Consider the following 11300-nt stretch of genomic DNA (forward strand, 5'->3'; position numbering starts at 1 on the left):
GGCTGGTCTGATCCAATCCTCCTGGTGGCTCCACTGTAGAGATGGGGCTGGCGAGGCTCAAAGCGGGAGGGAATTGCTCAGGCTCACACCGTCATGCATGGTTGAACTGGAAATAGTAATCCCTGGGTGCCTTGTTGGCCTCAGGGTTGGGGAGGTAGCCTTCTGGGCCTCCGCCTGCCCTGGCGCTCACCGAAGCCAGTGCCTAAGAGTGTGAAGCAGGACAGAAGCCAGAGGAAGGACATGGAGCCGTGTTCAGGGAGGTGACGCCTGCCTGGGGGCTCCCCATTATATCCCTGTGCACCAGGCTGTTACCTGGGGACCTTGAGGTGACAATCCCTTTCCTGGGTGTGTGCCAGGTTGGGCAGAATATGCCAGAGCAAGCCTGGGACAGCCGGCAGCTGTGGCCATGGCTGAGCTTGAGCCAGGATCAAGGGCAAAGGTGAGGCTAACCAAGGTGGCCCTCAACCCACAGCCAAGGGGAAATGAAATCTCACAGCTGCTTTTCATTCCCATTGCACTTGGCTTCCTCCTCCAGGCCCTGTGGCAGCAGCCAGAGCTGGCCATGATTCAAGCCCAAACCTAGCCTCTCATGGTCTGGAGCAGGGATCTCAACCCCCAGGCCACGGACCAGTTCTGGTCCATGGCTTGTTAGGAACCGGGCCACACAGCAGGAGGCAAATGACAGAAGCTTCATCTGTATTTTCAGCTGCTCCCCAGCGCTAGCATCAGCTCCTCAGCTCCACTGCAGATCATTCGGCATTAGATTCTCATAGGAGCACCGGTCCCTGGTGCCAAAAATATTGGGGCCCGCTGGTCTGGAGGACCTTGGACCAGTAATTTAGTCAATCTGTTAGTTGTTCAAAATCCCCTGGGCAGTGTGGTCAAGTACAGGGCTGGGGGTGGGGGGGGGGAAGGGAGGATGCAGCGCCCCAAGTTCAGGTGAGAGCGCAGGTGGCCAGGGTGGAGGGTGCTTTCCCCTGCCACCCTGCGCCAGGTCAGGGCATGACCAAAAAGCTCAGTGAGGGCTTATTTGAACATCCGTGGTGGTCACTTGGCCTGTTTGCAGTATGGCTTGCAGGAGCTCACTGACCGCTGCCCATTCATCCAGGTGCCATGGGCCTCTGGAGTTGAGCATGCAGTATCCAGGGCAAGACTGGTCCCAGTCAAGCCCAGGCGTCCCTGCGACCGCCCCGGCGGGAGCTGATGGAGGCCTGATTCTGGCTTGGGCAACAGGGTGGACAGTGAGGCCCTTTCGCAGCAATTGGGAAACTGAGGAGGGAGAAATTTGAGGTGAGGCTGCCAGGCACGGGACAAACCTCTCAAAACGCATGGAGGGCCCTGGTGGAGACACTGAGAGCCCACATTGATCCTCTGGCCGCTTCTGGATGGTGGGACCTGAGTGGGGGAGGGGCCAGGCAGGTGCGGAGCGGATGCTGAGGCCTGAGCCCACCGGGAGCTGTGGCCGTGGCCTTGGGGGCCGACAGCTAGCCGGGGCTCTGCGGCCCCTGTGGCCTCTGCGTCTCCTGGGCCCCTTGCGCACAGGCAGCCGAAGCCTGGGAAGCTGCACAGCTGCCGGTAGGGGCGGGGGCGGTGGGCCCGCAGGTGTCTCACTACAGCTGGGGGAGGGGCCAGAAACTGGCCGGGCCGGGGCGGGACCAGCGGCCCTCTGATTCCCCTCGCCCAGGCACCACTCTACCGCGAGGCAGGCGCATCCAAGACGGTTCCGCCAACCCCGCCCAGAAGAGGGACCTCTAAGGGCGGAGTGTTAGATGCCGGGCTTTCTGCAAGTGGATTGGCCCTGAACTTCCTCTCTCTGAGCTTTTCGCCCGGCTGCTCCATTACGTGAGAACGTCCAGTGCTGTTCTGCCCTGGGCAGTGAGCGCCTCCTCGCAGAGCAGCCTCGACTGTGGCTGGCCAGCTGCAAAGCAGGCGTGGATCAGAGAGCCCTTGGATGAGTCAGTGGATCTCTGAAAGTAGTTTAGCCAATCAAGTTTACAGGAAAGAATATTTTCCTGGGCTCCACTTTTTCGCTGATATTTCTGCCCCAGGGTTTGGAACCCTGCCTCTTCTCCCAAGCTCCTGGAGCCCACCCATCCCTGCTCATACAAACTCCCAGGAAGCAGGTATGGCCCTGTTCGCGAGTTGTCTGACATTCCAGAAAACCTTAATTCTGTACTTGGTTACCTCGTTGCAGGTATGTGAGGTCTAGTATGTTTAATGGGCAATGCTGACGCAAGCCCAGGAAAAGTTGTAACTCAACGAAATTGATTCAGATGACCCGATTTCCGTGCAAACAGGCAAGGGCGTCCGAGGGCAGCACTGCCCCAGGTGGCCTGGGTTTAGGGGAAAAGCTTTGCTGGAGGCAGGAGGCACACAGCGGAGTCAGTCCCTGCACACAGCTCCTTACAGGAATTGCTGAGGGTTGCGGGGCAGTGTGCGTGCGTGCCTCTGCGACCAGCACCTCTAAGACCTGCATCTTCTTCGAGGGCCAGCACTCAGGTGTCAGTCTCCTTACGAGAGAGCAATTCCCCTTGAAGTCCTGCAGCTAAGGGGGTCACATCCCAACCCTCTTTAAAAAAGAAAAAGAATTAAAAATAAGATATATCGAAGAATTCATTACAGGTGGTGAAATGCACAGTTCTGAAGTGAACAGAGGGATGAAGTTTGACTTAAATACATACCACAGTGTAAGAAACGCCCCCACCGAGGTTTAAAATAATGCCATCACTCCGGAAAGGTCCCTCATACCTCTTTCCATCTACCCCTCCCCAGAGGCGACCGGCAACCACTGTTCTGATGTCTTCTACTGCATATTAGTTTTGCCTGTCTAGAAATGTCTATAAACAGAACCACACAGTATGCCGTCTTTGTATCTGGGTTCTTTAGCTCAGCCGCATGATTTTACAGTTCGCTTGTGTTCGCGTGTGTGTCTCAGCAGCGTGTTCCTTTTTATCTGAGCGGTGTTTCATAAGTGCACTGCAATTCGCGCACCCGTTCTCCCGCCGGAGCATTTAGGCTGTCGCCCTGCTCCCAATCCCACCCTCTTTTTGCTCCTTGTAATGAGGTGACTCTTAACTCTAAACACAGGCATGCGAGAAATGTAGTTTTCTTTATTTTTCTGTGAGAGAACATAATTTCTATTTTGATCATTTATTCAGAAGCCTAAAACCAAATCTCCACGGGCTGAGGGTAACCTCGTACTCCTTGGCTGGCGATGAGCCCAGACATGGGGAGGAGGGCTGGTCCTTGGCTCTCCTCGGGTGTCCACACGTCCGTCCCCTGCTTGCTGAACTTCCTGCGTCCCATCGCCACAGCTGGCCGTTTGTTCCCCATCCCGAGGCTTCCCCGGGACTATGAATATGGGTGTACAACTATCTCTTTGAGACCCCGCTTTTAATTCTTTTGGATATTTACCCAGAAGTGGAATTGCGGGATCATCTGGTGAATCTATTTTTAATTTTGGGGGGAACCGCCATACTCTTTTCTATAGCGATGGCACCGTTTTACGATCCCAACAGTGCGCAAGTTTCTCCACATCTTTGCCAGTTCTTCTTCTTCTTATTTTTTGAGGGTTTTGTTTATATTAGACACCCTAATGGGTATAAAGTGATACTTCACTGAGGTTTTGATTTGCATTTCCCTAATGACTGGTGGTTTTGATCATCTTTTGATGTGCTCTTTGGCCATTTGTATGACTCCGCAATATTTATGATCACCGCTGATGCTGTAGGAACCTCCAGTGCCTGTTTCCACCTGCATTTCAGCCTCTGCCACCTTCAGCGTGAATTCAAGTAATTGTGATGCAGCCGTGTGCCATGGGCCACCAGGGTTTCATCTTCTCTGGCAAAGAGATTCTCCTTGACTCTTCCAGTGTGTGAGCAGCCCAATCCCAGAATTCCATGTTCAGTGGTCCTGGGGCCACAATTACTGTATTAGTCATGGTCCTGCCTGTAAACAGATGGCACAGCCACACTGGGTTATTTGAGGAGTTTTAATAAAGGGAGTTGTTACAAAGGTGCTGGCAGGGTTTAGGGAAACCAGCAAAGGATGGTGAGGTGCACAGGGTTCTAGCAACGATGGGGATGCACCTAGAGCTGAAGGGACAAGGGGGGAGCAGTTATGGAATCCAGTTATGGAATCCAGCTGTACAGAGGGCACTGCCTGAAAGGAGCCGAGGCCTCTGTAGTGGGAAGCAGCCAACCCACAGCAGCCTCTCCGAGGGAAACCGAGTAAATGCCCGACTTCTCTCTCCCACCCCCTCTCCAGGTCCTGCTTCCACGGGGGCCTCCCCTAGGCCGACCCCCGACAGGAAGCCAGCGAGCCTGGGAAGCTGTCATGCCGTCTCATCTCTGAGGGCCAGGCGGCTTGAGGCCCATAAAGTGGAGAAGGATGGAGTGGAAATGGAAGGCCGATAGCGCCATCCTTATGATTATTTTGTATTACTTAAGATGCTTTTTGTAATAAAATACATGGCTGGCAGTGGCCAAACAATAGGGATTCACTTTTCTCACAAGAGTACACACAAGCAGAGATTTGGAGGTGTGCGATTCAGTGTTGGGGTACCTCGAGGTCAGAATCTCTGTCTTTCTTCTCCGGGTCTCAAGATGGCAGCCGAAGCGTCAAGCACCACATCCCCACAAGGCCGCCAAAGTGGGGTTCTCCTCACCCCTGTTTGTTTCCACTGGCTTATGTTAGTCAGAGGTCTCCCGGCTGAGAGCTGGGTGGGATGGTCCTCCGTGGGAACCCTCTGTGTGGACAAAAAGGAGGCGATGGCTTTAGGGAAGCAGCAAAGGCTATCGCTCTGTAGCAAATGGTCGCCCTGTTTCTGGGCAGCATTCCTCTCATGGTCTGCTTGAACGGGGCAGAGGTTGGGGCCGAAAGGCATTGCTCGAAGGAGAAACCATCTCAGCAAATACACGCAAGCCTCCTCGCAGACCAGGTGTAGACGTCCGTGGCCATTTCCCTCATCTGAAGTTGGCGGGGAGTTCGCGTGCACGGCGGACCCACAGAGCCAGCGACTTCGAGCCCTTCGTTTTCTGCTCTGGAAAAATCCTCGCGTCAAGGAGAATGCAAATGGCTTGGCTGCCTGCTTGAAACGAGTGAACGTTAATACTGCAATAAATTACCTTGGACTGGAATTTAAATACGGATCCCTTCTGCTCAAAGCCAAGGCTGACAATCAGCCAGGACAACCCTGGGTGACCACACAGCCTGTTAAAATATCAAAAAAGTTTCAGACCCCGTTACTAAATAGCTGCTGGCCCCGCCCTCTATGTCCCTCAAATTTGGCTGCCTCAGCCCTTCCCCACAGCCTGTCCCAGCCATGGCCACTGTTCACACTGGTCAGAAATGCTGGGTAATTAATTAAACATTTTGAATATCCCCCTGATGAGAACACAACTGTAAAACAAAACTAAATTTACAAAGAGAAAACTTCAAATCCAGTCAGGTTCAAATGAAGACCAGGGCCACTGTCCTGCTCACTCTGACCCCCATCTCCGTAGGTGACCATGGCCTACTGACCGCAGGGCCCCAGAGGTGTTGGAAGAAGATTCGATTCGCCTGGTGCGTTTTTTTTTTTTCCAAACTGTCTCATCAGTGAGGCCCACACTGGACTGTCCAGGGCAGTGTTCCCCATTCCAGTTCTGGGGATCACGGGACTTTAAGCATTATATTCTTATTTGTTTAGCATCTGTCTGTGTCCTTAGGGCCTGGTCCCCATGAGGGCAGGGGCGCGTGTGCTCTGGTCTTGTGAGTGACCTGGCATCCAGACCGGGGCCTGGCCCAGGGGAGAGAAGGAGCCTGTGCACAGATGCTGAGAAGTCATTCAGCCTCTACGTGGTTCAAAAGCATCACTGGTCCTTTTCTCATCGTTCTGTGACAATTACATTGTTTCTATTTCCTCAATGTGTAGAATCCTTTAATGGTGTAGAATCGAAGCCCCATTTTACAAGAAACAAAACCTTTACGCAATGACTAGTTTCTTAAATTGTGAAGTATCACAGAAAAAGAGAATTAAGGTGAGCCCAACAGTAGACATGGGGTGGCCTGTCAGCGTGTGTGCCAACCTGTTGGCAGCCGCCACGGGTGACCCCCTCGGGCCCACACATGCCCTCACACCCACTCTGAAGTTGCTTGGCTGGGCTGGTTTCGAGGCAACCCTCTAGATAATCCAGAATACCCTTATAATACTTCACTTTCCGAGGAGTAATACATTGAACATGCTCCTTGCTGAGAACCGGCAGCCTATCTTCATAGGGCTGGAGGCCTCCCAATAACGGCCAGCTGGGATTCTTTTAATTCTTCGATCCCATGGTGAAATCCCCTGGAATTAGGAGCTGAGGATCCTCCCTGTGGCACTGGGTATGGCGGAGCCCCCGTACCTGCTTCCTGGCAAAGACCGCACAGAGCTGGGCTCTGCGGGGCCTGGGCTCCCAGCCTGGGTGCTGGCCTTGCTGCAGTGCCCTTGGACTGCCTGGCATTGCCAAGTCTTCTGGATGACGTTGGACCAGGGCAGCTGCCCTTTTCTCAGGGGCTGGGGTGGCCCGGGCTAAGAGCCAGGCTGGGCTGTGAGAGGCGCTGGGCCCCCACTTATTGCTGAAGGTCCCTGAATAACAGGGAGGGTGGCTCTCAGGCTCCTCTGACAGGGCAGGGCCAGGGGCACTGGGCGGGCTTTTGGGGGGTTCCAGGGGCTATAATAGGGGCCCTCACGGAAGTCACCTCACATCTCCCTGACTGTAGCAACATGACCTTTCTCTGGTTCCTCTCCTGCTTCACCCTCGTGGGGGCCGCCTTCGGTGAGTGTCAGGGCAGCCAGGTCTGTGAGGAGGTGGGGAGGAGGTCCCTGAGCCCCCAGTGGCCCTGCAGCCAGGCCTCACCAGAGGGGCTCTGTCTGAAGTGGGCCCCGGGGCCTGGCCAAAAGGAAGCTCTGAGGCCCCTTCCCGGTACCCACAGGTCTCGTGTCCAGACAGGCAAGCTGAGGCTGCAGGGAGGAGAGGGGTCCTTCGAGAGCTTTCTGAGCCTCGTGCACTGCGCCAGGCGGGTGGAAAGTGGAAAAGACCAGTCTGAGCCCGGCTGAGGCCTGAGGCCCCAGAAGCGGCCCAGGAAAGGTGCTGTGGGCAGAGTGTGGTCGCAGACACCTCCCAAGGCCTCCTACCCGAATGTTTTATTTTGTGCCGGGTACTTGCTAAAGTTTTATTTTCTATTTAAAAAAAGAAGAATTGTAACAAATACAGAAAATTATACAACTCAGTGATCATCAGGGTTTAACAAATGTTACATTTTTGCAGATTTGCTTGAGGTATTTCTTTTAAATCAAAATAGATTCAACTAAAGCTCCCCCCTGCCCTCCTCCTTCTTCCCCTTAGAAGGTGACCTCTCTTCTGAACTTGCCGTGTATCATTTCTGTGCAAGGTTTTTTGTTATTTTTGGATTTTTTTAAACCAATTTACTACATATTTATAACTCCATAAACAATGTATAACCCTTGTAAAAGCTTACATAAACAGCATGATATTGTTTGCCTTTTCCCACCCACACCATGTTTTAGATTTATCCCCATCGATGACCCAGCCCATTTAACAAGTACTCAGCTGTGTAAATACATGACAGTTCAGTTCTAATCTTTTTTGCTATTACAAGAAAATAGGTCATTATGATGACGTACGTTTTGGTGATAATCTTCGTGAGTGGCTGGTCCCTCTCCCTGTTCCCAGGAGCAGGAAGGGCAGGTGGCCAGGCCTGTGTGACCCTCGAGGCAGCCTGGCTGGTCACGGGGCCTGGACAAGCCTGACTTTCCTTCCTTGTCCCACTGTGACACCCGAGCACAGGGGGCTGAGAATTCCTCTGTCCTGACCCACTTAATGCATCACGGACACATGAAATACACATCCTTTCTCATTCTTCTGTGACCGTTTGAGTCCCTTGTTTTCCGTTTTCTCAGTGTGTCCTTTCATGCTGTGGAATCGAAGTTTTCATTTACTAACTAATTAAGACACTACAACCTTGCACAAAGAATAGTTCCTGAAATCTCCGGAGCAGAGAATCCAGCACGGGCCCAGCTGTCACACTCCCCTCGCTGGTGTCATGAGGTCCGGATTCCCCGTGCACTTGGCCTATCAGATTTTAATTCCGCACGCCCCTCACCCCACCAACCTGACGGGTGAGCTTTGGCCTGTGACTTAGCATCCTTTGCTCCCCGGTTTACTGAGAAAAATAAGCAATGGAGCTTCAGCGATTGGTCTGAGAGGACTCAAGCCAGGCAGTCTGATTTCTGCATTTTTGGGCAGGACGACCCTCTGCATCCTTGGAAGGGTGACGGGTCAGCAGGCTGCGTGGAGGGGAGATCCCTGAGCCGAAGGTTGGAGGGTGCCTGGAGGAGGTTCTGAGAGGAGCAGTGGGTGTGGCAGTGGGGTCCTGTGCTGGCCTGGGCGGGCTGAGGGGGAAATCGAGATTTCTGCAGATGCCTCCTGCCTCAGCCCTTCTTCCTGCCCGACTCCCCAGGCTGCGGGGTCCCCGCCATCCAACCTGTGCTGAGTGGCCTGTCCAGGATCGTCAATGGGGAGGACGCCATCCCCGGCTCCTGGCCCTGGCAGGTGTCCCTGCAGGTGAGGGGGTATTCTGCACGAGTCGGGGACACACTGGGTGGTGGGCCCGCTGGGAGCTGCCAGTGTCCAGCCAGCACTAACCCTGCCATGTTCCCCCAGGACAGCACCGGCTTCCACTTCTGTGGGGGCTCCCTCATCAGCGAGGACTGGGTGGTGACCGCTGCCCACTGCGGGGTCAGGTGAGGGCCCGGGCAGGCTCAGGGCTCTGCTTCCAGCTCCAGTTTGGGCGGGCAAAGGGACCAGGGCATGTTCTAGGTCCTTAAAGCCCCACGTGCTTCCCATAGGACCTCCCACCTGGTCGTAGCCGGGGAGTTTGACCAGGGCTCAGATGAGGAGAATGTCCAGGTCCTGAAGATCGCCAAGGTACGTCCAGGCCCTGCCGCACTGGCCGGGGAAGCTCGGCCGAGGGGCTGGGACAGGGGCAGGAGGGAGGGGAGCCTGCAGACCCGGCACTGGGCCTCAGAATGCTCGCGGCCGGTCAGGGTCTCCTCACCCTGAATGGGTCATCGGCAGAGGAGTTTCTCTCCTTGACAGCTGCGGGTCGCTGATTTATGCCAGGGCCTCACTTTGCAGTTCTGGCCTCGCCCCACAGGTTTTCAAGAACCCCAAGTTCAACCTGCTCACCGTCCGCAACGACATCACCCTGCTGAAGCTGGCCACGCCCGCCCGCTTCTCTAAGACCGTGTCCGCCGTGTGCCTGCCTGACGCTGACGACGACTTCCCCGCCGGGTCGCTGTGCGCCACCACTGGCTGGGGCAGGACCAAGTACAATGGTGAGCGTCATGTGGCCTTTCCACCCACGAGCCGAGTGCGGGGTTGGGGCTGCCTGAGCAGCAGGCGTCTCCAGCTGGGACCCACAGGTCTCTTTTTAAATTTTGTCTAAGCTCCAATAGTCATAAATCTTCCCATTTCTTTATTTAAATTCTGCTAACTAAAAACCTACAAAACAGGAATAAAATACGGTTTAACGTACACTCGAACAGCAAGCTGCTGAAGAAACACTTAAGAACCAGCAAGTACCGCCCTCAGCACCCTGCACCCAGCTCGACAGCGTCCCATCTCCAGCCAGGACTTCTCTGCGATGTGGGGAGGGCGGGTGCGTGCAGCTCGCGTGAAGTCTGGGCGGAGAGTCAAAGGTCCAGGTCTGGTTTGGGGCCCTGAGAGTCCAGCCTCATCTTACCTTCCCTGGCTGCTGGCTCTGCCCGATTTTCCTCCTGCCGTGTCCCAAGTTCTGCCCAGGCCACAGCTTGCCTGGCTGGTCTTTAAACAGGACAGAAGCAGCCAGGAAAGGGCAGCAGGGGGAGGCTGCGCCCTCAACGCTGCCAAGAGTGGCGGGTCCCCTCCAGTGTCTCCAGTCAGAACGATGTCACCCCCTTCTCTGGAATGGGGACACGGCCCCTCCACCCACCACACGGTGGCTGGCAGGACCCACACTGTGCCCGGACCTGGCAGGGCGGGCTTTGTTTGAACCACTGTGCTTGAACCGATGTCACCACTGCCTGGTGTGGCACCGGGAAGGAACCTTGTCCCACAGATCTGGTAGGATCTGAGGGAAGGCGAGGAGCTCTATATCCATGTCCGTCGTGACGGCGAAGGATGAGGACCACGCGGGGCCAGGGCGGGGCCAGGGCAGGGAAGCCCCTGGTCTCTCCCATGCAGGGTAGGCCGGCGGGTGAGGAGCACTGACCCCACCCCTCTGTCCCTCCAGCCAACAAGACCCCCGACAAGCTGCAGCAGGCGGCCCTGCCCCTCCTGTCCAACGCCGAATGCAAGACGTTCTGGGGCAGCAAGATCAGCGACGTGATGGTCTGCGCCGGCGCCAGCGGCGTCTCCTCTTGCAAGGTGTGGTCTCTCTCCGGCCGCCCTGCCACCCTCACTGACCTCGGCCCACCCGGGCCAGGCCAGGAGGCCCGCTCCTCTCTGTCACCGTCTGCTTAACCTCACTCCTTGCTCGCTGCCCCCGCGAAAGCCAGGACCAGCACTAGCAGATGCCTCGTGAGGGCCGGATGTGGCGCGGGGCTTCCCAGGGGTGTTTAATCTGTCACCGACCCTGTGAGCTGGACGTTTGCAGCCCATTTTACTCATGATGGCCGGGCTGAGAGCGTAAGCCACCTGCCCCAGGCCCTCTCGGAGCAGGTGGCAGAGACGGGGCTGCCACATAGCCCAGAACCACGTATCTCATGCACGGCCACTGAGCCCGCACTTGTCACTTCTCCGCACGCCCCCTGGACTCGGCCGGGTCGGGGCACACTAGGGCCCTAGCAACCTCTTTCATCTTTTTCCTCTTGCAGGGTGACTCTGGCGGCCCCCTGGTCTGCCGGAAGGACGGATCCTGGACCCTGGTGGGCATCGTGTCCTGGGGCAGTAGCACCTGCTCCACCTCCACACCTGGAGTGTACGCCCGCGTCACGGAGCTCATACCCTGGGTCCAGAAGATCCTGGCTGCTAACTGAACCTGTGGTCCCTACCGTCCCAACTTTGAGTGTTCCCATTAAAGGCATCGCTACAGAAACACTGACTGCACGTTTTTGTGTGGGGGAGGTGGGGGGTTGGGTTGGGGGTGTGTGTGCGCACGCGCGCGGGCTTGGCCCATGGGGATGCGGGGCTGCAGTTTCCATGTTAGCCACCAGGGGGCAATGTGACCACTCTGTCTCCAGGGGAACAGGTATTCCCCGCAACCCCCGTGTCCTCAGG

The 11300-nt window shown here is 55.8% G+C and overlaps 1 protein-coding gene across 1 annotated transcript; it reads left to right on the plus strand.

Annotated features, from left to right (window-relative positions):
* The first annotated feature begins 6745 nt into the window (after window positions 1-6745).
* On the plus strand, window positions 6746-11078 carry LOC102897343 (chymotrypsinogen B). The gene is made up of 6 exons (XM_025044604.1): window positions 6746-6797; window positions 8503-8785; window positions 8891-8969; window positions 9199-9379; window positions 10315-10448; window positions 10898-11078. Exons 1-6 carry the CDS (start codon window positions 6746-6748, stop codon window positions 11057-11059), a joined length of 891 nt encoding a protein of 296 aa, XP_024900372.1. The 3' UTR covers window positions 11060-11078.
* Window positions 11079-11300: the final 222 nt, after the last annotated feature.

The sequence above is a fragment of the Pteropus alecto genome, unplaced genomic scaffold (assembly GCF_000325575.1).
Source record: "Pteropus alecto unplaced genomic scaffold, ASM32557v1 scaffold123, whole genome shotgun sequence".
Taxonomy (NCBI): Eukaryota; Metazoa; Chordata; class Mammalia; order Chiroptera; family Pteropodidae; genus Pteropus; species Pteropus alecto.

What these genes read in the sequence shown, in the direction of transcription:
- LOC102897343 (XM_025044604.1), top strand. Translation starts at nt 6,746, where the DNA reads ATGACCTTTCTCTGGTTCCTCTCCTGCTTCACCCTCGTGGGGGCCGCC. An exon ending in CCTCGTGGGGGCCGCCTTCG is followed by an intron (nt 6,798 to 8,502) that starts GTGAGTGTCAGG and finishes CCGACTCCCCAG; the next exon opens with GCTGCGGGGTCCCCGCCATC. An exon ending in GCGGCGTCTCCTCTTGCAAG is followed by an intron (nt 10,449 to 10,897) that starts GTGTGGTCTCTC and finishes TTCCTCTTGCAG; the next exon opens with GGTGACTCTGGCGGCCCCCT.